This window comes from Taeniopygia guttata, chromosome 4 (assembly GCF_048771995.1).
Source record: "Taeniopygia guttata chromosome 4, bTaeGut7.mat, whole genome shotgun sequence".
In the NCBI taxonomy this organism is placed as follows: domain Eukaryota; kingdom Metazoa; phylum Chordata; class Aves; order Passeriformes; family Estrildidae; genus Taeniopygia; species Taeniopygia guttata.
Window position 1 is genome coordinate 35,858,748 of NC_133028.1, and position 27,311 is coordinate 35,886,058.

General features: G+C 48.0%; 1 protein-coding gene and 3 long non-coding RNA genes across 4 annotated transcripts in view; 2 read left to right on the forward strand and 2 right to left on the reverse strand.

Annotated features, from left to right (window-relative positions):
- Positions 1-10,204: 10,204 nt before the first annotated feature.
- On the reverse strand, positions 10,205-16,826 carry LOC115494981 (uncharacterized). Its single transcript, XR_012055622.1, has 3 exons — positions 15,901-16,826; positions 15,410-15,500; positions 10,205-10,343 (listed from the first exon to the last, which is right to left on the reverse strand). It is a non-coding gene; the product is annotated as an uncharacterized lncRNA (long non-coding RNA).
- Positions 16,827-16,902: 76 nt separating this feature from the next.
- On the forward strand, positions 16,903-19,280 carry HAND2 (heart and neural crest derivatives expressed 2). The gene is made up of 2 exons (XM_002187655.7): positions 16,903-17,499; positions 18,468-19,280. The coding sequence occupies exons 1-2, from the start codon at positions 16,945-16,947 to the stop codon at positions 18,564-18,566; spliced, it is 654 nt and encodes a 217-aa protein (XP_002187691.2). The 5' UTR covers positions 16,903-16,944; the 3' UTR covers positions 18,567-19,280.
- Positions 19,281-22,770: 3,490 nt separating this feature from the next.
- Positions 22,771-25,214, reverse strand: LOC140683946 (uncharacterized). Its single transcript, XR_012055624.1, has 2 exons — positions 25,126-25,214; positions 22,771-24,177 (listed from the first exon to the last, which is right to left on the reverse strand). It is a non-coding gene; the product is annotated as an uncharacterized lncRNA (long non-coding RNA).
- Positions 25,215-25,689: 475 nt separating this feature from the next.
- Positions 25,690-27,311, forward strand: part of LOC140683945 (uncharacterized) — a 31,050-nt gene continuing 29,428 nt past the window's right edge. Inside the window, exon 1 of the long non-coding RNA XR_012055623.1 lies at positions 25,690-25,779. This is a non-coding gene — a long non-coding RNA (uncharacterized lncRNA). The remainder of the gene's footprint in view (positions 25,780-27,311) is intronic.

The following is a 27,311-nucleotide window of genomic DNA, read 5'->3' on the forward strand; positions in this document are numbered from 1 at the left end:
GCATAGCAGAGCTTATGATTTTGCCCCTCATCAAGACTCGAGTGTTTGGCCAGTATAGAAATCCTGTATTTCAGCCTGAGAAATCTGTGCAGCGTATGTGCACTCCACCCCAAACTTCAGGAAGCAACACGTCCTGTTGCACATGCAGCATTTCATTGCTCTGCATATTCACAGTAAATCTGACTTACAGAGGCTGTTGTGTGCGTGTTCCCAGGGACTGGGCAGCACATGGGCAGTAGGTCCATTCGACAATCCCCAGAAGTGTAAGTCTTACTGTGCAGGCACGCGGTGACTTCAGCACATGTGCATAATAAATATGATGCTCTCTTAAAGTGTTGGCCTGACTAGGAGGGTTCTCGCAGTCTTGTGGTTGTCACCAGGCTCAATACAACCTGTTGTAGAGCATCCTGGGCAGAGAATCTGACCTGCCACACCTTCCAAACAGCTTGAAATTGTAACAAATGTATAAATTTATCAACATCTGCCCAGACAATGTTTCTGGGCTGAAAAAGAGAATGTGTTCAGGAAATCCAACTGTTTGGTATCCTTTAGACTACAAAGCCTAAATTTACTAAGTTGTCCCTGAAGTTCACGGTCTCCTCTTGAGCTCTTGCACTTGCACCTCTCTCCTCACCCTGGGGTAAATGACCCTCTACCCCCATCTCCATGGTCCAAAGGCCACCTTGGGTAGTGAAAGAAGCTGGTTTTTTTCCTAGTTTGGATGACATTTCTGAAACATCAGTGGAAGGATTGGCAACCCTTGCATTCAAATAAATTCTTACAGTGCTTGTTCAGGACTCTGCCTAATTATAAACTAAGAATGATTTCCAGGCTGATAAATATTGGCTTGAGGATTTAGGCGCTTGTATTTTGGCTTGCTCAAAGTCACACACCCGTCCAAAAAGAGCAGAGAATCTCTGGAGCAGAACTGGAGCATCCCAAGCAAACAATTTTGTTGCACAAAAGACCAAGCAATTTTCATCCTGTCTCCTGTGTGTATTAAACTTTTCACCAGGAGATTTTTAATGCCATTTTTGTTTCTAAGGCTACATGTATTAAAGGGTTAGATCTGAAGGTGAAAAGAAGGAAGAACATTTTATATGTTAGAGCTGATGAGTTCACCTTTCTGATGGACTTTTTAGCTGTGGAAACAGTTACAAAACTGAAAAATTCTCACAGGAGTTTCTCACCCAAGAAAACTTTGCCTCTTCCACAGACTAATTTTCTCATCTGGACAAAAATCAGCATTTCAGGTGAAGAACTAAACCTGCCTGGCAGGCTGTCTGTACTGGAATTACAGTCAGTGGTTTTATCTGCAGTGTCCAGAGGTCTTTGACCATGATTGCGCCACTCCCCAGGAAGCCAGTGAAGACTGTGCATAGTGTGTAGGGGCTACTGGTGGAGAGACCTGGTATTATTTTATGTCATGTGGGAGATCACAAAGCTCTATGTAGTTGAAGTGGGACCACCTTCCACAAGACCAGGCAGCCAGAAGAAATGTTAAATACTTATATTGGGCACATTTTTAATGTCTCTGGGACTACTCTGAGCCAACAGCACCAGATATGATGGATTATCCAAGGAGTTACAACACTAGGATTGGAAAGGGGGCCCACAGAAGGCATAGAAGTGGTGATTTTTTTATTCCATCACTAATACCGGTTTCATGGCATCATCAAAAACAGCAGACAGATTGTGGATGTGTGGCTCTCAGATTGGGAATGGTCTTTGGTGTCCCCAGTGGTGACTTTATTAGAGTAACAATAGAACTGATAGAACCTCCAGCAAGGGCCAACCAGGCTTCAAATAGGAAATGCTGTAAACAGCTGCCATTGAGCTGGAACACAAGTAATCACGTGGATGCAGAGACCAGGGTCTCAGTGCCCTGTGGCAGGCACTGGTGGGAACAGGCTTGCCCAATATGCTCCTACTGGGCACATCCCAGGTGGGAGCAGCTTAAGCATTAACTTCAGCTCTTCAGGCACTTCCCCCACTTCTTCCAGTTTTAACACCATATCCTCTTCCCATATTTCAGATCTTATCTAAATTTTTCCTGTCCTTTCCCTGTAGTACTTTTACCTCTTTCTTCAGTCTTCTGTCTTTGCTCTTTTCTCTCTTTGTTCTTATTTCCTTTTCCTTTTTTTTTGACTCAGTTTCTGTCTCCGACTCTCTCTTCAAAGTCTGTAATCTCACTACCACTCAATAAATCTATTCTTTTCTGCTCCTTTCTGGTTACAATTTAATTATAAGTTTGGCTTGTGCCAAAATTCTTAATTTCTCTCTTTTGCATCCTCAGGTCACATTTTTTAAATTCTAAATCGTCACAATCTGCCCAGTTCCAAATGTCACCGTCTTTTCTACTGTCATGGTATCTGTTCATCTGATGGTACCTCACTCACAATCTGCTCTGCTACTCCATTCTCTCAGCTCCTAAAGTAAAGGAAACAGCATGCCATCATAAATTTCCTCAAAAAACTTCAAAGTTTTTATCAAATCCTCTGCAGTTCTCCTCTGTACCTTCCCCATCAAGAAAAATTTATCTGTTGCCTACATTTTGTAACCTGCTGGTAAGCAAGAACTCTTATTGCTCAAGAAGTGTAAGACAAAGGCTATTTTGCCATGGAATTCATCAGGAATCCAATGCATTTTCTAGCTAGAATTGAAGGGGTTTGATTATCACAGGTATTTTCCGCTATAAATGGCCTGTAATTATCATTCTGCTGCAAAAATTAACAATAGATATAGAACAGGGAAATAATGATATTATTCTGACCAGATTGTATAAACTTGGGAAAACTTTGAAGTATAAATGGGCTTGCAAGAAATTATCTATGAACAAATTCCAAGTCTGCAGCTTTCAATTGCATATCTTTCCATGGAGGATAAGAAAAAAACCTGTTCATACAGCTGGTGCTTTGGAGTCCCTCCTCAGAGATGCCATGTAAAGTGTTGATTCTTATTCTTCAGTCTATCTGCTGGTAACAATGTGACATGAATGCATGGAAATGTTGCAAGAAACCAAGTATTTGACTCCTCATCCTGATAGAATCTTGAATGCAATCCTTGATTTCTAAAAGTCATTCAATAAATCAGATGTATTTGATGGTCTCCCTTAAAACCCTTTAGGAATAGACGTTATCAAGTTTTGTAGGTGAAAAATGTTTATCTGCCTATGTCATGTTCAACCACAAAACCTTACCCTTTCTCTGCTCCTCTTCCCTGATATCAAATAATTTGTTTAGGCTACCATACAGTCTCTCTAAAACTAGAAATAAGGAGAAAAGTCATTCATCCTTCCTCAATTTCTTGCAATTTGACAAGAAATTCTTGGATGTGTAAGGAAGCCCTTAATCCTTGTTGATTTTTTTTTTTTTGTGAGAGAAAACTCCAACAGAGTGTCATTTCTGTACTTCTCTCAGATCAAAACCTGATCAAGAATTCACATTTCTTTTTGAAAAGAGTGATGCCATTTTTGTGCATTCAGACTTCTTGTTAGAAATACAAGGACTAGATTTGTCCAGATAGAAGATACACCTGCTTACAGGGAAATGTGAATTTGATGTTTATTTATTCTTCATAAAAATGCCAGAATTAATGATGTAAATATGAATTATACTTTTCTCTCTTAGCTATATAGAGGGTAAATTGAAAACTATAAGGTGAAAGTGTAATTGGATGATGGTTTCATAATGACCATAAGGATGTTTTTTTATCTAGAAATACATATAAGGAATAACTGCAGAAGCTGCTTAAAGTATGAGGATTAAGAAAATGTTAGACTATCAAGAAGGTAGTTGCCTATTTGCAGACCAAAAATCAGTCACAATTTACAAATAACAGTTCTCTGCTTCTAAATGTCTATGTTCTCTTTCTTTTCTATACAAGAGCAAACAGTGTGCATAGGGTATAACAAGACTGGAATTTGAAGAAGAATGGGGAAAGGCTATGTTGGGATGCATACCCAGGTCTTCTGCTGTTTGCCAGATGGATTTCTCAGGGCAGGACCTTCAGCAGAGAGGAAGACTGGACTCATTGGCACAGCCTTTGTTTCCTGCTTAAGAAGTCTGTACACATGCTGTTACAGCAAATCCACCAAGCACACTTGACATAAGCTGGTGAGGACTTGGACTAGCAACACAGAAATGAAAGGCTCCATTGTCTATTCATGGTCTCATAACCTATTAACTCCCACTTGAATTGTTCCATTAGATTCCCACTGTAAAATCTTCAGCTTTCTTTTGGTCTTTTCCAAATTTTGTCCGATTATTTGTGCAGAATAGCATTTTAGACATGGAGTATTTTAAGCTGAAAGGTGTCTTCCACTGGAAATTCAAATAGGAAAATATCTCACAGTATGCATGTGTTGCGTGCTACAGGGAGTGCAGTGTTTGTCTGAGTCCAAACTATTACTAAAGGCTTGTACGGAGACTAACAGAAAAAACATTTAGGAGAATACTTCTTAGTTCTTATAACATTGATTCTTTGGTAGGCAACCTTCTTCGTTTATGAAGTAATTTAGCAAGTGCTGTGTTGTAAATTACAAAGTACAGTACATCGCACTCATGGTAAGGGCAGTTTTGTTATTATGACTGCCCAAGATCTGATAAACTATTATATCTGACTTTATAAACACTCCATTAAATATCACAGTATCACAAACCAAAGAATGCTGTATAAAAGCAACTTGAGCAATTTGACATCCACTTTTTGTCATAAAAAAAGAAATATTCTCTTGATTAGTTTCTATGAAGCATAATTTCTGTAAAATAAACAAGATAATCCTTATGTAAACAGCACAGGGTACATGGAACACAAAAACAGAGGCACAAAGAACATTCTTGGCTCTAAAGCCTGAAAGCAAATTTCTGCTTCATTTAATCTAGTTTAATAATAATTTTAATTGTAGTATTTTTAAGTCACTGAAAAAAACTTTTTTAAATTGTATCTAGGTTTGGTTTTTGGTGGGTTTCATTGTTTGTTTGTTTGTTTGGGGTTTTTTGGGCTTTTTTTAATTGAACCTATCCTCCTAGGTAGCATCCCCATGACTGCAATGAATCTGTGTGTTCACGAGCTCCATTTATACATAATTGCTGATACACCCAGAATTACCAAGTGGAAGATTTCTAAGGAATCTGAGTAAGAAAAAGGCATTAACTGCTATTATTTTGGGTAGCACCATGCGCACTCCTACGTCACAGTGCTTTCTCAGTCATGCAGTACATGTAGTTTATGGACATGTCCTCCCCCGGATTATCTTCCATTTTCCTTTATTCCCATATCAACAGAATAGATACTTCCCATTTGCAGCCCCCCGTCTGGTGTTTTTTCTCTATTTAGAGTCAGCCTGACTGGCAAAAGGGACGAAATACCCCACGGAAATACGGCAGTACTGGGTGCAACTCCACCTTTGCTATTGGTGGCACACATGTGATTAGCACAGCAATCAGTGTGCTGTGTGGTAGCCAGTACACATCATTACTCTTTCTTAAACCAGCATGCCCAGCCCAGCTTCAGTGTAAGAGAAGCTGACACAAGTATCGAAGATATTCCCAGCGAAAGGGAGGAGTTTTCTCTCACGTGGCTTTGCAGAGGAATTTCTGACCCACGGTGCCTTTAATCAGGATTAGGCGATAGCATCAGACGCACAAGCAGCTGGGGCTCCATTCTCCGCTCTCCTCAGCTGCAAAACCGTGTCGGTGAACTGATAACAGACAAGCACTTAAAAACCTATCGCAGGCACAAACTCCTCTCTTCAGGAGCTGTCTTGGCGAGATGGGGGTGAACCTTGCCCAGTATGCAGGGCAATAGGACTCCCATTACCTACAGAGGTATTAGAAAAGTGTTCCCAGATGAAAGCCTTTATCCAATTTCAATTGTCCACTGAATAACAACAACATTAGGAGCAACATTGTTCCATTTGCTTCTGTGTCAAACAATACGACGACTGTTTGGCATTACGTTTTGCTTCTCTGAGTAGCTGAAACTACTGTGGGAGTAGAAGTATTTACATCCAAAAAATCTGCATTCCTCAAAGCAGATGTTTTTAATTTTAATTACATCAGCCTATAGTAATGAATATCTGAAATATTCTGATCACTGAGTGCATGTTGCTGTTTAGGAGTAATGCTTCATCGTAGTTGGTTTGCAGAAAACATCAAGGAGCAACCAGGAGAAATAAACTTCTACTAATAGTGCTACCAAGAACACTTCTTTTTTTTTTTTGTTTTTCTTTGAAAGCCACTTTAAATGTCCTCCTCTGCAGAAGAATGACATTTTCTTCACTGTAGATGTGCTATATTATAGATCCATAGACCCATACTTGGAAAATTGCACATGTAAAATTTTTTGTAGTGTGTGCCTTTACTTTTCCACACATGCAGCCCAGATGTGTGCATGAACATATCACACAAAATGTACTGTTTTTACAAGCTAGGACATATCTTTATGAATAGTACACAAATGGAAAGAGGGGAAGCCCTTTGTGGACTCCAGGCTATGCAGGGCAGAGACCTTGGTAAAAAAAAAAGGTGTGTGCATGTGCAGTACTCATTTTTCCCACTACTCTGTCCATATTGCAGACTGCAGGCTAGTGTAGCCGTCCTTGAAGTGACTGCAAAAAAATGCTTGCAGTCCTCTAGTGTAACAGAATGGAGCTCAGTCCAGGTTGCTTTTCTCGGTGGAAAACAGTAAAACCAGCCTGCCCTGTGGTCTGCCTCCCTAAGCAAGACTGGTAATGGTAGATAAGCTACCTTGACTATGTACGATTTTTTCCACCAACAGTAGGCACATGCACAACTTCAATTCATACAAATAGGCGTCACTCTGACAAAAATTTGGCTTAAGCAGAACAACTTGTACTCCTGAGGTTTGTATTTGTAAATTTTTATGATCTTTTTCTCACGGATGTCTTTTGTAAATGTTGTTCCATACATTATTTAGATTGACATACCTGAACTGATTGTTCTGCAACTTTCCTTAATAAAATCAAATCTCTGAATGCACTTGCCTGATTTATTAAAAAAAAAAAAAACCAAACAAACAAAAACAAACAAACAAACAAAAACAACGCACACACAGGGGGGAAAAAAAAGTTTGACTAAAAGGACTTATTTGAAAAGAATATGTTTAACTGCATATGCTGCATCTGCATTCTACTTTCATACTGTTCGACTTCTAGTCACCAGTGTCTTAGAGTGCCATACTTCATGTATGTGTGCAGGCTGAGATAGGAAAAGCTCGGTACTGTGTGATATGTGAAGCAAGTGTTTCAAAATCTACACTTCCAAATCACTGCAGCCCAGCTGCAGATCACTGGACCTACCAATTATTCTTTGATTTTTAGGTGACTTAATCTGGATCTAGGTGCTTAGGGTAAGAAATATCAGGACTTGGTCATAAGAAAGAATTAAAACAAGGCATGGAGACAGGTAAAAAGCATATGCTTAGCACCTTAGATGCAAATATGTTTGCATTATACAAAACACTTCGAGGATGTCTGAATGTTTTTGGGGTTTTTTACAGTGGAACATGACTCTGAAAAAACATATTGGGTTTAAATCTTCAAAGTGAAGAATCTGCACTTAATTCAAGGAACATTAGATTCTTTACCACTTGAAAATCCTCTCCCTGAAGTACTTATCTTTATTTTAGCGTGCTAGTCATTCCCATTTAAAAAATCCCTTCAAAACTAAAGCCGTATTTTAGCTCTATGGACTCATCAATTATCTCAAACCTTAATAATATTACAGTAACTAGAAAGAAAACAGCCTAATGTGTTCATTCTGAGATCGAAAGTAGAGCATTACTTCTGACGAGAAGTTTTGTGTATCAATAAACCATGAAAGGTTTACCAGTAATGCCAGTGGCACCATAAATAATCAAAGCATATCCGTGCAGTGGTCAGATGTAAACTCTTATGCCAGCATTGCTCCCACGAAAATCTCAGGGAATTTTGTCATTGAACTGAAGGGCACAGGGTTGGATTTCTGTGTTCCAGGGGTGGCTGGGAGAGGGAATAAGAGTTATTATTTTCTGTGTAGGCATCTTTAGATGTACCTGCAAAACTGTTGAGTCATAAAACCGTTGAATCCTAAGTTTTGCTGCTAAAGAGAATCCATAAAAAGAGATTTATTGTCATATTTCCTTTTTGCGTTGCACTGTTCCCCTCCATCATAAAATATTATCGTTGGTTTATAGTAAAGCAAATATAGCAGCTTAGTTCATAAACGCCGAATTCTTCTCTGTTACACTCCGACTTTCAGACATAATCGAATTAGCTCCGATCTGTGCTGATGCCGCCGCCCCGAGCCGCAGGAAGGAGGCTTATCGAGCCCCGGCGGCTCAGAGGGCTCGGTGTGCAGTGACCGAGGTGGACCCGCACCAGCCCGCAAGTCGGCAGGAACCCGTCCCAGCAGTTACAACTTTTATTCTTCCTGACGAAGATTTAAAGCGGCTCTGTACAACAGTCAAACAAGAATAATCAGTTGTGGAAAATATAACAAATCATAAGAGCGGTTTAACAGCGAGAGAGGGCGCGAGTGCCGCAGATAAAAGCAGCTGCTCGGACTGCCCTGCCTGGGGACAGGCGGGCCGCCCGCCGGCTCCCTGACCCCGTCATGAGGGGGCAAGGCGGTTCTCGGGGAAAGTCCCTTCTGCTGGAAAACTCGTGGCTTCAGAGCAGACGTTGCAAAACACGCCAAAAAAAAAAAAAATTTAAAAAAAAAAAAATTTAGCTCGGGAGATCGCGGGTGATTTTTTAGTTTTGACGGAGGTCACTCGCTCAGTGGCTCCCCGGGCGGTCCCGCTCAATTCCCAGCCCAGGGAAAGGTGTCTGCGAGGCTGTACGGCAGAGGCGGGAAGGCAGGGGCGGGCGGGGGGGCTGGCAAGGGAAACTCGCCCCAGCGTGCAGGTAGCCACAAGCCAGGCTGTAATTACAAAACAAACAAGGTGAAATATTGAATCGGCCTCGCCCGTGACAAGATCTGCGCTTTTTGCCGCCAATTTGTTTGTGGAGCTCTATTTAAAGGCGCTTGATTGAGGAAACGTTGAAAATAGCAGTTAGGGTTTCCCTAATGAGACCTCTAGAGGAAAGCAGTGGCATTCAGGGGGCTGCAGCAGGAGGAGGGGAAGGGCTTAACCCTTTCCAGCCGCCCCCAGCCCGGCGGGGCCGCCGCCCCGTGAGGTGCGGTGGGCAGGGGGCCAGCCCGCCGCCTCCCCTCGGCCTCTGCATTTCCAGCACCGGCGGGAGGGGTGCCGGCAGCCCCGCCCGGGCAGTGCCGGGGCAGGGCTGAGCGTCCCCGGCGGCTCCCGGAGGGGCGGCCCGTGTCCCCGAGCGTGCGCCCCGAGAGGAGAGCAGCGTCGGGGCCCTGACCCGCACCACTCTTTGATGTAGTGGGTCGGATCGCCATGAGGCTACGGGCTGATGCTTCAACGCAGTAGCCCAAAGGCGGGCTTGGGGGAGAAAAAAAAATTATCAAAACAGCCCTTAGCAATCCCGGAAAGGCAGGGAACGTATTGAACTAATAACGAGATGAGTCACACCAACACGCGCGGGCTTGTGACACTCCTTTCCTTCGATCCATCGCTCCCATTTCTGTTGCTGTGTGAGCCTGCCCCGACACTCATTCTCGCAACCTCGCACACGCTTCGTGCTCAATTAGCGCCTGCCTGAACCCCGTATTACACACGAATGAGACCGCCGGTAAAAATGTCGATAATATTTTGGAAGGCGCTAATGCCTGTGAGGGAATGTGGATCGCAGTCTTCTTCTGCAGGCTGCCTTCTCAAAGCGCTGACACTTGAACGACATTGATATCTCCTCGTTCTCGATTTTATAAGTCAACTTTAGATCCGAACAACGGGGCTTGGCTTTGCAGTGAGTTGCCCGCAGCCTGTAGGGCCCTGGGTTCTTACCTAGAGCATCTGATCGCCCCTCTTCCCGGTCACCGCACCAGCCTCTGCTCACATCTGAACCTCAGCCTGTTGGTTGTGTATATATATGTGTGTATGTATGTATATATATATATATATATATATATATATATATATATACACATATATATGTATGTATGTATGTATGTATACACACACCTGGACGGGGATCAAAATAAACTTTTAGGGAATACCTAATAACAAGTGAGCATTGTCTCTCCCTAGGGGAAAGAAAAGGTGAACTGCAGAAAAACAAAGTGTTGACTTAGTAAAATAAGTTCTGCAGGGTGATATAAAGTATTTATTTTTGTTGTCGCATTTACACCCACTCCTTTTGGCCGCAGCTCCGTTTCCCTCCAGGTCTGGGGAGGTACATGACATTCACTCCTCAGTTTTCCGGCTTCTTAACTTTCCTGAAAAGAAGAATAAAGAAATTTGGTTTTCCGTCTAAAGCGCAGCAAATAAACATTTTGTGTATCCACAAATAGGTTATATCATCGCATCGTCTGTACGAACAAATTACGGTATGCGGCCGTGCGTTTCTAGTAAAATCTCCTGTATTCTGTTTACATTATAGCATTTCTGTTTGTAATTATTTTATTTTAATTTTATGTCAGTTTTAACACAAGCCAGACCGGTTTTCCCTCCGTGTTTTGTACACAATGCTCTCTTTCTCGATAAGATGTTCTGTCCTATCTTTTCGCTTTTTTCTTTTAAAAAATGTTTATAGTTCCCCAAGAGCAATTCTCCAATATTTCACTCTTGCATTTTAAGGACTTGTCCCTGTCTTGCTTTATTTGTTTGTGTGAAATTTAGTTTGAAAGGAGATCAGAGAGAGCAGGAGGGGTTTGTAATAAGAGAATGACCAAGTGACCTAAAGGCTGATTATATGTCATTAACTGGAGACTTGGTGTATCCAAATTACCAAAAAGACCTCACTCAGCCAGATCAATTACACCGAGATACGCATATAGGAATTGCGGTACGGGCTGATGCTTGCAACAAGTGTGCAGCCGACATTTGTAGGACTCGGCTGCGGAATTTTCGGACGAGCCCGTGTGCTGCAGCCGATCCCGGGAAGCGGGAGCAGGGTGCAGTGCAGCAGGTATACGGCGCGAGGGACACCGACAGGACGACACCGACATTTTGGGTCGTGTAGTTAGGGCCAAATTGCAGCTAATTTTCACTGCTCCAGAGGGACTTTTCTCTTAAGCCAAGCGAGGTTACCTTTGATCTATGAAGGCTTCTTAAACCCCAGCCTCGTTAAATGGAGACTTTCCATGAAGAATGACAATAGAAGTGTTGATTTTTGTTAACCTAACCACAAAACGATGCCAATAGAAGTGTTGATTTTTGTTAACCTAAACACAAAACGATGCCAGCCTAGCCTTCTTCTTCCTCCACGGTCTGAACTTCAGATGCTGGACGACAAAATATTCGTTAATGAAGGCAATTACATTCGCGAGCTATTTCATCAGAGTCAAACTCTTAAGATGTTCTTTCCCGGGAATACAAACAAATATTAACTGGGAAAATAGCGTGTTCGTGTTTATACATGCATGCATGTATAGGAGATGCACGTAACAATTCCAATAAATAGAGACAGACTGTGTTCACTGCAGAATTTTGTAAGGTCTTTATTACTATTCTTCTGACAAAGAAGGGCTCTTGGTTGGAACTCGTTATGTTTTTCTTTTCTTTCCCTGATTCCTGTCCAGGGTCTAAATGCAACTCTGGATGCTCAGTCACAAATATAAGCAAACCTCGAATAATTGCTTGCACATGCAGCGCTAAAACGCGTAGGGTCCCGCGCTTACTGCCAATCATTGCGACTTACGAAATGGTCAGTGTCTTGGTGGCTTGGGTTTTTCTCATCCCTGATCTATTTTTTTTTTAATATACAACGGCTGCGAGATTATCATGCCTGAAATATGTGGGCGTTCATTACCGATAATAGTAACGTAAACCAGGGTTCCTTCACCTCCAAGGGCAGCGATTAATTCGGGCCTTCTGGGCCCAATCCGCCCTCTGCCCTGGGCGTTGAAATACAGGTTGTGTGAGCACAAGAGAGGGTGCAAGCCAGACCCATTAGGCACAAGTCCTTTTCATTAACCCGCACTGACCTCCAAATCATATTTCTCCATGCCTCTTTTCAAAAATCCCTTTTCTTGCGTGTTTATGCTCTTTGATGAATTCCTAAGCGACGACCCAAATATAGGATGCATCGCATCCCTGGGACACGGGATGCTCCAGCATCCCCAAATCCATCCGAGCATGATACCCCTTTCTGATACGTTTGGTCCCGGGTCAATGACATCATGCACTCTATAAATTCAAACCCGTCTCGACTTTTCAAGCCGTGCACTTGGTGGTAGAGCGATGTGGTGGGCAGCCGGGAGAAAGGAGAGAGAATCGGCACCCCGGTACTTAGGGAGCTGCGGGAAGGAGACACGGCCCGGGTAGCGCCTCAAAAGCAAAGTACGGGGTACCCTTGGGGTGCTTTCGTGCGTCTGATTATTTCTTGGCTTTAATGAAAATCATAGAGGGAGATCTTGGTGCTGCTGCACGGAGCAGGGATGGGTACGTCTGGCGTCGGTACCGGGCACCTCAGTGGTGACTGCGGCTCCCGCCGCTGCCCTGTCCCCATAATCGTTCCCCCGGTTTCGGACGCTCCTCAAAAGGAAGGTGCGGTCAAGAAACAAATGAGCGGGCTGGCTACCCAGGCACCGGTGAGGCGCCTCTCTGCCCCTGGCCTGCTCCTCACAGGGCCTGGCCCAGTGCAGTGTTCTCAGGTCAGCCAGCCCGGGAGTCCCCAGCAGATGTGGGTTTCCGACCACCCAGCGTCGGCATCTCTTCCCCGTTTCCATACGGTTTTCCCCGACTGATTCGGAAAAATTAGCTTAATTTGCAATTTAGCTTAATTCACACAAGCCCGGGGGGGAGAAGGGGGGAGCACAGCTCTATTGTTCTGTTATCCCGACTCCCACCCTGGTCTTGGCCCGGAGGAGAGAAGTGACCTGGCGATAAGCGGCCCGGCGGCGACTGAGCGCCGGGGCAGGGCAGCGGGTGGCCCCGGCGGCGCGGAGCGGGCGCCCGGCCCGCCGCCCCCCGCCGCGGCTCCGGGCCCCGCTCCCCGGGCGCGCCGGGCACCCACCGGGGGGCAAGGGCAGCCCCTTCCTCTCGCTCGGCCCCGCGGAGAGTTGCAGGGCTGGAGGGGCAAGAACCGCAGGGCATAACCTAACGATACAGCCCCCACACACACCGACTCCCGAAAAAAATAAAATAAAATAAGATTAAAACAATTTTTAAAAACGGATAGGGGAAGAGAAAACCAGCCTCGGCACAGTCTCCACCAAAATTTCTTTATTATGGCAAGCTAAGAGAGTCCTGTTTGGCAGCAGAATCCAAATAAATCGCCGCCTAACATGCAACTATTTTGGCAGGGAAATAAAGTGACATAAGACTAGGGTTTCTTTTTATTTTCTGTTTTTTTTTTTCTTGGTTTTTTCTTTTTTACCATATGATTTGTGCACAACAAAAAAAATTATAATAAAATAATTAAGTGTAAGATTGGTAAAATGATGGTGCTTTTAGCGGACTTTGAGCATAGTATTCGAAAAGGTACTTTGAGCTGCAGCATTTTTCAACGTGTGGATCAAACAGAAAAGACTACAACTCATGATAGGAAATCCTGAGCATTTAAAAGCTGAGGGAGGACAAGAGAGTTGCATTTGCTCTAAAACTCGCTTTGTAAAACTCATAAATAACTGCTGGGATAAGAGGGGAAAATATATACATATATATGGAAGATCCTTCTGGTTGCTTTATCTAGAGATCCTCTTTCTCCAAAGTTAATTAAGCAATCACGATGCTAGCTTTGGAGACTGGTGTTCTGATCGATATCTCCTGTACATTTTATTACTTTTTCTCTGTCTCATGTTTTCCGTTTCCTTCATCATTGGAGATGTTATCAGAGCGGCCGTAGTGTCTTGTCACAGAGACTGTCACAGTTGCAGTCTAACCTGCAGTGTATCGGAAAGCTCGTACACAAACAGGGAAAGTGTAAAGAAACACACATCTGTTTGCAAGCCAAAATAATTTTCCGGCCTTGACAATGTCCACTTCTTCTTCCCATCAAGAATATATCGCAGCAAAACAAAGCTGGAGAACCGCGGAAGAAACTGGGTGGATTTCCAGGCTGCGCCCTGCAGACATATCATCCCGAGCGGCGGGGGCACGCTGCCTGGCCGCTCCAGGGCTCTGCCTGCACGGTCTGCCCACAACCTTCCTTACATTTAAAAATCCACACTGCAGACACATTCTTTCCTTGGTCTAACACAATACATACACGTGTGCTTGTACGTATATAGATACAGATATCCATCAGCTGGCTACCAGTAAGTGTGTGCACGTATAAGATATACGTGTAATATACATCAATTCTACATCTGGACTAGTTTTTCACTTTCGTACTCAGTTTACACCCAGACGCTCACGCATATGTGTATATGCTTATAAAAACCTACGCCTGCATGTCTGTGCTCCGTGCACGTCTCCTCTCCGGGTCCGACTCTACACTCCCCGTCCTGCCGAACCGCGGGGCCGGCACTCTTCCCCGTCTTTAGCATTTCCCCGACGAAGCCAGCTCCCGCGTACCGCAGCAGGCTGCTCCTTGGCGGACGGCCTCATCCGTGGAGACCGTCCACTGCCTGCAGGGCATTCCTCGCCGAGAGCCGGCAGAGCCACTTGCAAAGCCCCGGCTGCCAACAAGCCGCCGTGAACCATCGGCAGCCCTCTCCACGCCGGGACGGCCCGAGCTCAGCCTGCCTCCTCTCCCGTCTCGATGCCCATCGAGATGATTTTCGCCCTCTTCCCACCACCCAATGCTTCCCCCGAGGTACCCCCACAGCCTCTGCAGAGGAGCCAGAGAGCGCATTAAGCTACTGCAGAAATTGGACCGCAGTTCTTGCTGCCTTCTTTCGCAGACTCCTCCATCTCTGTCTTTCTCTTTCTTTAATTTATGACCTCTCAGTTCCTGTTGACACAGTTTTCCACACTGCCTATATTGCAGAACTGCATTACAATATACGCCGAATCAGCCTAGGCGTCAGCCAGAACAAATAAGGGTGGGTATTTTGTATTTCGCAGCTATTTAGCAATGCTCGGTTCCATTTGAGGATGACAACAAATGCACCTCGCCTCCGAGTTATCAATGAGTTACAGTTTGAGATTCATTTCTCTTTTTTAATATATTCAAGCTTACTAAAGCAAAGCACCTAAATAGCTACAGGAGATTTCCTCCTTGGCCTGGCTGTTAAGCAAACATTTAACTACTCCCTTTCGATAACTAAACCTGCTTTCCGCTGATGCTGGTCCTTTTTATTGCAGAAGCAGGAATGCTGAGAAATATTTATATATTTGTTAGTAAAAGCTAGAAAATTAGCTCGGAACATGCTGTAAAAAATATTCGGTTACTTACCGATCATACCAGTTCAAGAAGCATGAAACCGACTTCAGGCGCGAGTCACTCGAGTGAAGGCTGGTGGAGGTGCATAGGTGCAGGCAGTAAGCTGGAAAAAAAATCAGTTAGAGTCGGACTTATTATTAATATCTCAAAACAATTATTTCAAAACCATCCCCGTCCGAGCCCCGCGCGCTTCTCTGCCTCGGTCAGCCAGGAGGCGCGCAGCCCGGACCGCAAGCCGGGTGACAGGCAAGGCAGAGCAGCTTCGCCTCCCTCCCCACGGAAACTAGTGATCTCGTGATGTGTATTAACCAGCAATACGAGTATAAGCCGGAGCGCTGCTGGGACATGCCTGTCGCAATCGGGCATCGATGAAGTGTCCTCCGAAGCCGGTTTTATTTGTTCCTCTACCGGACCGGCACAAAGCACTTTTGCCAAAGCAACCTCAGATCTATCAAGCTCTCACATCGACTTTTGCCAAGAAACTTCTTGGATCTATACTGTACCTGGTTTGAGATTATCCGATATTTAAGTTTTAAAGAGTTTGTTGGGGTTTTTTTTTTGTTGTTGTTTGGGTTTTTTTCTTTTTTTTTTTTTTAATGCAGATTTTACTGTAAGGCATCTGCTAAACACTTGCATTAACCTCTGCCTCCATGATAATTTTTCCCCCCTTGTTTTAATTACATTAGGGATGCGGAGGGGCAGCCAATCCTAAAAGAGGAGCTCGGCAATTAGCAGAGCGAACATCAAAAAGTTTTATTGCGGAGGGCGGCGGGCTCCGCCCCCGCCCCGGCCATTGGCGGCCGCCGCTTCTGACGACATATATTAACCCGAGCGGCCCTAAACATGTAGCTGTACATGGAGATCGGGCCGGGGAGCCCTGCCAGTGCCCCGCGCCGCGCCGAGCCCCGCCGCCGCCCGCCGCCGCCGCGCCCGGCCGAGCGGCGCGGATGCCGCAGAGGAGCGCCGGGGCGCTGAGCCGCGCGGCGCGGCGGGCAGAGATGCGAGCGCCCGCCCAGCACTGACGGCCCCGCCGCCGCGCAGGGCAGAGCCAGCGCCGCCCGCCCGCCCGCCCCGAGCCGGGGGCGCATGGAGGGGGGCCGCGTGTAAGTACCACCCGGCCGGGCCGCGGCGGACTTGGCGAGAGCGGAGGGAAGCAAGAGGCGAGGAAGATCCCAAGCTGGGAAGCCAAGCCATTTTGTTTTGGTCGACATCTCTCCATAGATTTTTGGTGTTTTTTGGTTTTTTGTTTTTTTTTTTTTTTCTGTGCGCGCTTCCTCGAAGACCCGGCCCGGGGCGAGGAGGAGGAGGAGGAGGAGGCACAACGCATGAGCGGCGGCGGCGGCGCCCGGGGAGGGGGGATCGCTCGGGCACCCGCGGGAACTCTGCAGCAGCGCCCTATGGAGAGGCAGCGGGCAGCGGGGCAGTGCTGAGGGGTGAGCGGCGGGCAGCATCTCCCGCCGCTGCGACGGGGGTGGGGGGCGGGCGGGGAGGGGAAACCTTTGTTTTGGGGCCCGGGGGGGCGGGGTGGGGTGCTCTAGGGAGCGGGGATGAGTCTAGTGGGCGGCTTCCCCCACCACCCGGTGGTGCACCATGAGGGCTACCCTTTCGCTGCCGCCGCCGCTGCCGCTGCCGCCGCCGCCACCCGCTGTGGCCACGAGGAGAACCCCTACTTCCACGGCTGGCTCATCAGCAGCCACCCGGAGATGTCTCCCCCCGACTACAGCATGGCTCTGTCCTACAGCCCCGAGTACGCCAACGGGGCGCCGGGCATGGACCACTCCCATTACGGGGGGGTACCGCCCGGGAACGGCCCGCCCGGGCTCGGGGGGCCCCGGCCGGTGAAACGCAGGGGCACGGCGAACCGCAAGGAGCGGCGCAGGACTCAAAGCATCAACAGCGCCTTCGCGGAGCTGAGGGAGTGCATCCCCAACGTGCCCGCAGACACCAAGCTCTCCAAGATCAAAACCCTCCGTCTGGCCACCAGCTACATCGCCTACCTCATGGACCTGCTGGCGAAGGACGACCAGAACGGGGAGGCGGAGGCTTTCAAGGCAGAGATCAAGAAGACAGACGTGAAGGAAGAGAAGAGGAAGAAAGAGCTGGTCAGTGCTTCGGAACGGGACGGGGCGGGACGGGGCGGGGGAGCAGCGGAGGGGAGGCTGCTCGGTCGCCCTCCGGCGCCCCATCCGAGCGCACCCGGCTCCTCGCTGGGCAGAGTCGCCGGGGAATGCCCGTGGGGGACACCTCGGTCCCACCGGTCCCTGGCCGTAGCTGCGGACCAAAAGCGGGACCGTGCACAGCCGCGAGCGGCCGTCGGCGTCCGGATCCGACCCGGAGGCTGAGAGCAGCCGCGGGGAAAAGGCTGCCACATCAGGGCCCCGCAGGGAGGTTATTCCCGGGCTGCTTCTTGTCCCGTATCCCAAACCGTGATCTCGCAGGAGGCAAGCCTCTGCTCTCTTAAATGAAAATGGGGAGGCATGATTACCTGCTAAGCCCAGCCCCAGCTTTAAGCCTTCGGCAAGTACGAGGTTCGCAGAGAGAGGCTTTCCTGCCTCTGCACTCGGCGCTTCACCTTTTTTGATTTTTAACGGGAGAGTCGGTTTAGGCCAGGCAGCGCAAGCCCAATTTCGTGTAGGCCCCGTGGCGTGCTCCCGTGCGGTGGATTCCCGCATATGTTACTGGCCGCAAGTCCGGTGTTTTGCCCCGGTACGTGCCCAGGTTCTCCCCGCACTCAGGGAGGGAATGGTTTAGGGGGGGGCCTTATCGTAATCCCCGTAAATGGCTGGCGCTTCTCAGCCTCCAGCCCTGCGCTCCGGCTGCGGCAGAGCAGCGGGGTGGCACGGAGCGGGAATAGGCCTCCGCCGCTCCCACGGGCGGCGGCTTCGCCCGCGGCGAGATCCCCGTTATGGCTCTTGAAGCCCGTAGGCCTCGGTGAGCTCGGGTCTCCTCCTAATTTTCGATCTCGAAGCAGAGCAGATGCGACCTAGAAAGGGGAGGAATATATCTAACCTTTTTTTCTCTCCTCTCCCCCTTCTGTTTCTCTCTCTCCCCTCGCATCCTATCTCCCCAGAACGAAATCTTGAAAAGCACAGTTAGCAGCAACGATAAGAAAACCAAAGGGAGGACTGGCTGGCCGCAGCATGTCTGGGCTTTGGAGCTCAAGCAGTGAGCACGGCAGGACTGGAGGAGCCGTCCTCTTAGTCTCGGTAGTGAGCTCTCCTCTGAGGACTCTTTGTATTTGGAATAATCCAGTTTATTTATGTGCAATTTCTCCCCCAACCCCCCAAAATGTGGATATTTGAAGGAGAGGGAAAAAGCATTCCATATATGAAGAGGAAAACTCCAGCTTGTAAGGGGTAATGTCTCTAAATGTTTCGTGAATGTTATTTGCTCTGTATAACACACGTGGGGAAAACAGAATCATAGAAAAGGAAAAAAAAAAAATCCCTCCCTGGCATTAGTGTGTATGTGAAGTGTATCTTTAATACTTGGCCTTTTGGATATAAATATTCATGGGATTATAAAGCTATATTTCAACAGAAGCAGTTGCACCAATGTTTCGATTGACTCGGTATTTAGTGTTGTAATTTTGTTGTGGTCGTTCAGTATTTGAAGATGTTTTCAACAGTTATTGGTTATGTGCACTTCCGTCCGTAAGGGAAAAAGTGGAATCTAATTAATATTGAAGGTGTAAACGTTGTAAGTACTCAATAAACCACTGTGTGTGTTTTTTACAAAAGAAAAAAAAAAGAAAAAGAAAAAAAAAAAAGAAAATCCAAATCTTTTTATGTTTTATACCTCAAAATGTTTTGAATAACAGCGTTGTTTATGGCTTTTTTTTTTCATAATATTTAAAATATTCGGAAGTAAACTAAATTATAAAGATGGCTCCTAATTTTATTCTTAAACAAGCGACTGAATGAAAGGAGGGGTAGAGGGAGGGATCTCTCAGCCCCGTGAGTGTTGAACAGAAACCGGCAGTTCATCTGAATAGGAATTCCTTGTGGTGGTGTTCTCCGAGCGGGAGACCTACTGCGAACGGGAAGTGGACACGGGTGCAAACCCCGGGCGCGTCGGGAGCAGCGGAGTGCGCGGTTTGCGTGCCGCCGGGGCCCGGGCGGCGGCCGTGCCAGGCGCGGGCCCGCAGCGGGGGCGGCTTCCCGGAGAGGGGCCGGAGGCAGACGAGGGAGGCCGGCGAGTTTAGCTCGGAGTGATTATGTAGCAGGTAATTTTACGTCAAGAAGAAAGAGCGAACAAGGCAAGGGATTTGCGGGGGTTTAGGGGGGAGGTGGGGAAGGTGTGCTGTAGGGAATATGTAAGATTTACAATGAGCTACGATGAACTTAATATTAACTTTGTGGTTCCTAAAATTCTCCTGGGTTACACGTTTCCAGTACGCCAGAGCGAGTATAATTATTTTTAACTTTTTTATCCAGCTGCAAACTGTAGCAGCCCATTCTCTGGCTCTCTTTAGTACATTTATTGCTTCATCAACACGATCTCTCTTCCCTTAAATATTTCGCCCCGTCTATCGACTCCTTTACAAGGATCCCGGTGCCAGTCTCGTGACTTTTCTGCTCCCCAGTACCGGGGCGAGAGTTTAACGCTGGGAAATGCATGGCATCCTCCTGTATCGTAGGCATGCAAGGAAAGAATGAAAGGTTTTCACTGAAGGAAGCTGGTCTAGTTTTTTTTTTTTTTTTTTTTTTTGTCCATTCCTGATTAAGGGCAAGGTTTTTAACCTTTTCCATAATAAAATTAGGGTTCGTATTTTAAACTTTTACGTAAATCATCTCTACTTAAACCAAGCTGGGTCTCTCTCCAGGTCCAGGGCTGCATGCCTGCCAGCCTTCCCGTGCCATCGCGCCTAAGGAAGTGGTTCCCAACGAGACCCAGCAGTAAGCGTAGGTAGATGTGCAATTGCCCATAAAAAGATAAGGGAGCCCCAGCGCCGTTTCGCCGCCCCTGCTGACAGTGGAGAGGTTGCGGGGTTACAACAACCAGACAAAAGTGATGTGCCCTCCCTCCCGTCGGGTCAGGCAGCCCGGCTCTGCTATCCGGCGTGGGTCTGTGTTTACAGACACTTGCCTCTGTTTAAAACACTCGGAGAGAAGAATCTGCCCCCTTGTTTGCTTTTCCTTGTCTATTAATTGCCCAGCTGATGAACTGGAGCTTCTCCCGACTCTGCGTTCCTTGCTCAAAGAATTTTTTTGGGTTTTTTTGTGGGTTTTTTGGTGCTTTTTTGTTTGTTCGTTTGTTTGTTTTGTTTTTGGGGGGGTTTGGTGTTTGTGGTGTTTTTTTTTTTTTTTTTTTTTTTTTTTTTTTTTTTTTTTTTGTAGTGGCACAGGGTGAAATAAAAGGGGTGAGGGGTGTCTGCAAATGCTGCGGTGGGGCCTATCATGGGCAGCCTCTCTGCAGATACTGTGTCTTCCCTCGACCGAGTCACCGGGTTGCAACTCCCCCAAGGGATGCGCGGTAGGGCCGGCGGGCGGCTCCAATATCCGATCTCTGAATCGCCTGTCCAGTATTTCCACATTAATAATATCCCGGTTTTGTAACGTCAGTTCATCAGAACCGGGAGGCCCTTTGAATCCGCTAAGGAGGATCTCTTTTAATTGTTCACTAATGAGGATGTTGCTATTTTCTCAGGAGCAGCCATTCCCGCAGCTAAATCACACGAGCCCTAGACAGACCGGAGCCGACAAAAATGTAGGTTTTGACGTTAAAAGCTAAATGGGGAAGCAGAAGGTAAATTGATGGTAGATGGGGATGTCGGTGCCCTGGCCTCAGCTCTCCGCCGACGGAGCCAAGGCCTGATAACAGCGGAGAGCTGCGCTCCGCATCCTGCCTGCACCCGGGGGCATCGGCATCCCGTCGATCTGTCCGGTAATTCCTCGAGGCCAGAATATTTTTGGGAGCTTTTACCGAGGTTAAAGGCACGTAAGAGGAGGGATAGCAGCCTTTCCCACTCTGCAACTTTCCTCTGTGGGTGCAGGGCGGAAGAGAGAAGGGAGGGCAGGGTGGAGAGCAGCCCGGTGACTGAAGCCCTGTTCCCGCAGATTGACTCACGGATCCCTATTTTAGTCTTGTAGCTTCGTTTCATGGATAAGGGAGCGAGAGCCTCTGCTCTCTTTCAAGAGAACACAACATGTTGATTTTTTTGAAAAGGAAGAGTGACAAAACTCCCCCGAGTGACGTCCGGCCTCCCCTTCCCTCCCAGGGAGCGGCCCCTCGGTTCCCCGGGGTGCGGGCCCGGCTGCAGCCCCGAAACAGCGCGGTCGCCCCCTCGCAGGAAGGCAGGACCTGCCCGGCGGCTGCGTGTGCCCCGGGGACCCCGAGGCAGATAGCAGCGTGGATTTTTAGAGCTCGTCCGGATTTTGGAAAGCGGGGACGCAGCGCGAGGACGGCTCTGTGCTCCGCTGCTGGCAGCGAGCCTATCAGCCGCTGGCAGTGCTGAGTTTTGGGGGACTCTGCAACATGCGGGACTTCGTTGCTATCAAATGTGTATGCCATGCCTGCACTCCGGCAAGAAAAAGAGAAAAAAATGTGGTGAGGCTTTTTTTTTCTTCATTTTGCTTAGTGTTGTGCGTGGAGATTTTTTTTTCACACATACTCCCCTCTCCTCCGTGGTTCCCAGGAGCTCCTCTTTACCTCAAAAGACTACTGCAATAATTATTTCTCATTTGATATCCCTGTCAAAGAGGTTCAACGGGGCCTCTCGGCCAAGCCAAAGGCACCCCCAGAACAAGCGCTGGGCCATACGCGGGATATAAACAAGACTAGGCGATACCATGGAGACAACATGAACTTGAAAGGTGGGCAGGGAGATGGGGAGGAAAGGTTAATAATAAAACCTCTAAAGAAAATTTCCTCCTTTTGCTCTTGGAAACCCAGCCTTAATCCTCCTTTTTCACACGTACTAGCCCAGCGACTCACAAATACACCCAGAAGAAATCTCCAAGAAGCGATGGGAAGGAAACTTATCCTGCATGCCTACAGACATAATCCCCTCTGCTGTAACGAAGGGCTTATCAATGTTTTATACATTTTTAATTTGGGATTTTTTTTTTCTGCAGGCCATGAAATATATGCCTTTGCAAACCCGTTATGATCTTTTCTATTTCTAATTGGCCAATTACTTTTCAGCTGTTTCAGCTTGACACATACAATAGAGACTAAAGCAGAGTTGTTATCTGAATTATATATTCACATAAATTTTAGCAAAGCCAAGTGATGAGCACGGACAGCGGATTTCTGAGGTTCCCTGTGCCTCCCTCCTTCCAAACCAGCGTGGTGTGTGTCTCCCTCTTCCTCATTTTTCCCTCCCCCCAGCCCCGTTTTCGTCTAGAAATACCATTGCTTTGATGATGCGATTTTAGAGCATTGATTACAAATTTATTCTCAGACACTATATAAGTCTTTATATCTGCTATTAGAGACATCTGGGAATGATTAGAGCCGTCCCTCCCCCGGCTCTGCTCCCTCTATCTTGCAGCGAGGAGCTAGAGACATGTTGACGTCAGATCAGACGGCTCGGAGCCATCCTGCTCTCCACTTGGGTGTAATCACGGCGACGCTTTCCAAGCCCGGGCCCGGCCGGGCCGCCAGCTGGGATGCGGGTGCAGTGGGACGCGGCACTCCAGCCCCGAGGCTCCTCGGTACAGCCCGCTTTTGAACCCCGAAGGCTCCGACTCTTCTGAATTTGCTACCGAGGTTGTTAGTTTATTTGTCTGTTTGGGACTTCGAGAAAGCCAAAGCGGTGCATTCCGCGGGCGGGCTACGCCCCCATCCACCTCGCTCCCCCCAGCCCCCGGCCCAGCGCTTGCTTTATCTCAGCCCGATTTCTCACAGCACATTTGCTCACAGCGCTGTCTTCCAAAATAAATATCGAGCCAGGCAGATTTCCACCTTGTGTCTTGGCAGGGAGAAATTAGCTAAACAAAGTGCAACGCTTACGTGCAGGCAGTCGCAGGCGCGCCGACACACCGTTATCCAGAGTGGCAGTCAGGTTTAGAATGAGCCGGGAGAGTCAGAGGCTGCTATAAAACAGGACGATTCCCGACCCAAACGGCAGTGCTGCTGGCAAGGAGATGGCTTTGCACCTGCTATTAAAATCCTAATGAATCGCCTCTAATTGAGAGCTGAGGCTGGCTGACGGTCACGCTGAACACCCAGCGTGGAAGCCTTGGCTCAGGGGGACCCAAAACCACGTTTGATGCGCTTATTTTGACAAATTTTTTACTTTATGATTTTTTTTGTTTCGTATGTTTTTTTCCCCCAAGGAGATAAAAAATAATAATTGAATAAATACAACTTAAGCCTCCACTGGCTGTTCGCAGTCTTGGACGGCTGACACTTGTCCAGCTGTACATTACAATCAGTGCTACTAGCAGGAAGGAGGGGCGGGGGAATGGGGGGGGGGGGGTGGATGAGAAAGCAGTTGATCTCGTCTCCAGAGGAAAAAGATAATGTTAGACAATTTATCTGAAGGATTAAATTCTCGCGGTAAAATACGCTTGCCAGAAGGAGGGAGAAAAGAAAAACAAAGCCCCATGTGACCCTAAAAATAAATTTTTAAATATTTCCATTTCTTTGTTCCAGCAGAATAAAATAAAATAAACCCCCTAAGATACCGCAACGCTCCTCTGTGTCTCTGTAATCTCGAAAGGAAAAGGAACATTTCCTTTCTGAATCAGTGCAAACGGTATGCTGTGAGCTCGGCTTCCCAGCACAGCGGACGACCAAGGGAGTCGGGCGGGAGTAAGTGAATTTTTAAAAAGCTGTTGAAGTAAAGGGGGAAAAAAAAAACAAAACTGCGATATAAGCCATAACAACAACAACAAAACCAAAACAAAACCCACAAAACCAAAACAAACAAACAAACAAAAACATAAAAAAACATAAAAAAAAAAAAAAAACTGCAAAATCCTATTTCTCGCTTTCTGGGAGCCGTCTCGCCGCCGGCAGAGGCCGTGCGGCTCCCGGCGGAGCGGGCCGTGTCCCGCGGGGCTGCCTGGGCGACGCGCAGGCCTGGCGGACCCACGGGCTGGGGGCGAGGGGCGGCTGCCCCCGGAGCGGCCTTCTGGGAACAGCGGTGATGCCTTAGCGAAACAATGGGGATCAGCGGGCCCGCATCTCGGAGCGCTTCAATTGCTAACCGAGGAGGCTGTTCAAAGCAGAAACAAACCCCTCCGTTGCCCAAAGGACTCGGTAGAAAAATGTACAATTCAATTTTAATGCAGAGCAGCAGAATGGTTTCGCCGGTCTCGTCTATTGAGCGAACATGTAGGGGTAATAGAGAGGCCGACTCTCCTATAGGGGTCTCTATTTGCATGCCGTATGTGGCAATAGGCTGCAACAGCTGCTTATAATGAACTTCTTAAAAAAGATAAATACGTGTGCAAACCCAGAGAAGTTTTCTAAAATTGGCCTAAAAGACAATGAAATGTCCTGCCAGAAAATACAGGAGGCGGAAGAGTTTAAAAATAATAACAAAATTAGGTGCTCCCCCCACAAGCCTCCAGCCTTCGCAGAGTTGCGGGCAGCGCTGCTCGAAGGAGGACCCCGGCAGCTGAGGGGGTGCGGGAGGCCGGGGACGCCCGGGGGTCGGGCGGCGATGGGGGGAGGTGGTGTCTGGAGAGGTCTGGCAGGGGCGAGCCGAAGCACACGGCTCGGCCTTGACCGCCTCTTTCCCAAATCTGGTTTTCATAGAGCCGCGCAGTAATTACCTAAAGCCATAACTGTCTCCGAAATTATTCATTAAAGTCATTCCCGGGAATCTAGCGTCGCGAGAGCCTACATTTATGGCCTTTGCGCCCTCCGAGCATGACATCGTCTTTCGCCTTGCGTCCTCGGCGGCCGAGTGCTCAGCATCGCGAAGAGGAAGGGGGAGACAAGGTTGCTCTCTCTTGCCTTCCCCTCGGTGTATTTGTTTGCGGGGGCTCAGGTTGCTTTCCCCCTTTTGGCAAAGGAGAGCGATGCAACCCGGCAGATACCTTGGGAGCGAGGAGGGTATTTTGGGGAGTTGCAGTGTTGTGCGGAAGATCATGTCTGTGCCCTGTGGTGCTGTCAGCAGTGACAGATCCCAGATGCCGTCGCTACTGTATGGCAGATTGAGTTTCTCAGCAGAAAACTCTCTCCCTCCCTCCCAAACGTCTTCAAAAACCTTCTCCAGATACTGCGGGTCACTTCGGCTCAAACGGGGAGAGAAAGGGGGAAAAAAAGACTTTTCCTCTCTCCTCCCTCTCTCTTCCTCCCGCCGCATCTCTCTGGGGTGCGCGGGGGGCCATGACCGTGCCCTTGTGCACCCGGGGGGCTGAGGCGTCCCTTGTCACCCTTGTCCTGCTGAGAGCCCGTCGCCGAGCACGGGGACCGTCGTCCAGGTAAGCGGGGGGCGGCGGGAGCGGGGCCGGGGCCGGCAGCCGAAGTGATTCCCGGAGCCGGTCCCTCCTCCCCCGGTCGGATCTCGCTGCCTGAAATGAGTTTTCCGAAGCTGTGCGGCTTAAGTGTCCCCTTGTCCCAGACGCGGGAATGGGGTGGGAATGGGGGGACGAGGCGAGACCCCTCGCCGTGTCCCGCCCGCCGCGGCGGGAGGCAGCAACCGAGACCCAGATCCGCCCAAAGCCCCGACCCGGCAGGACTCGAGGTACCGGGGCTGACTTTGGGGACTTTAAACGGGGGACCGGAGGAAGAACCGGAGGAATAGGGGAAGGCTGGCCGGCGGGCACTGGGAGCACACCTGGCCGGCTTGCCAGGAACCAGGAGGACGGGCCAACTGCGAATCCACAGGGGCCGGCAGCCGGTATGCCGGTAAGCGGCAGAGGTCGGGACATCCCCCCCTCTTCCCTCCTCCCCGCTTTTTTTCGCCTCTTAAATGCAAGAGACTCGTGTTTTAACATCTCTGTCGCTCCGACACATATAATGAATTTCAGCATTCCTGTCCTCCCACCTCCATAAAATATTGATGCCCCCCGAGTGCCAAAATCAGAGGCAATCAGCTCTAGGGTCTCCTGGAGTTCTTCTCCCCCTCCGTACAAATGGGTCAGTGCTTGAGGACTCGTTGTGGACCACGGGTGTGTAGCTCTCTCCTCCCTACCTTAGAGGAGCAATGCCTGTGCAATGTATGGTACCAGGGAGAACTCCTGTCCGTGGATGAGCCCTCAAAACACTTCGCAGGATCGCGGGGAGGCCCATCTGCTCCCGATGGGCGATTTGGTGTGGCAGCCCTGGGATCGGAGTAACCTCTTCCGAAGTGCCCCGGATCTCATTCCCCCTAATTTCTCTCTGGATGGAAGCAACCTCATTTTGTTCATGCCTGTTGGAAACGGTTTCAACTAACCCCGCTCTCCGTCTTTCCTTCCCAAAATGAATTGAAAGGATTTAATTCGCACCCCCTCCCCCTCCCTCGCCTTTCCTTTTGTCTTTTTTTTTTTTTTTTTTTTTTTTTTTTTAAGGCAACTCTTGCCTTTAGCAGAAGTATAATTGTGACCCTGCCTGATCCACAGAGCCTCCTGTTGGGAGCAGTTAGCTGTGGTTGCATTAGGCCAAAGGACCTCCCAAGTGGCGGTGGCCTGGGTGTCATAGGAAGGAACTCTGCACATTGTCCATTCTTTCTCATCAAAGTCCCAGGCACCGTGGAGCCAACAGTTTGGTGAAGAAGCAAAATAGTAAACAAGACTTTTCCCTCCCTTCCTAATCCAGCAGCCCTGAGATCTTCTTGGGACGTGGAAAAGTGAACAAATTTTTTCATAACTGCAGTTCTACAGTGTGATTTACATTTCCGGCTGCTCTGTCAGAGTGGCAGTAATTTACAGCCTGATAAAAAACACTTTTACAACACCAGAACATGTTCAAGTGGTGGCTTACTATGCAAAATTTACTTTTTTAAAATAAGACACAGGCAAGAAAAAAACTT

Coding starts and splice junctions, on each gene's coding strand:
- HAND2 (XM_002187655.7), top strand. CDS start 16,945: ATGAGTCTAGTGGGCGGCTTCCCCCACCACCCGGTGGTGCACCATGAG. Junction 17,500..18,467: donor AGAAGAGGAAGAAAGAGCTG/GTCAGTGCTTCG, acceptor CTATCTCCCCAG/AACGAAATCTTGAAAAGCAC.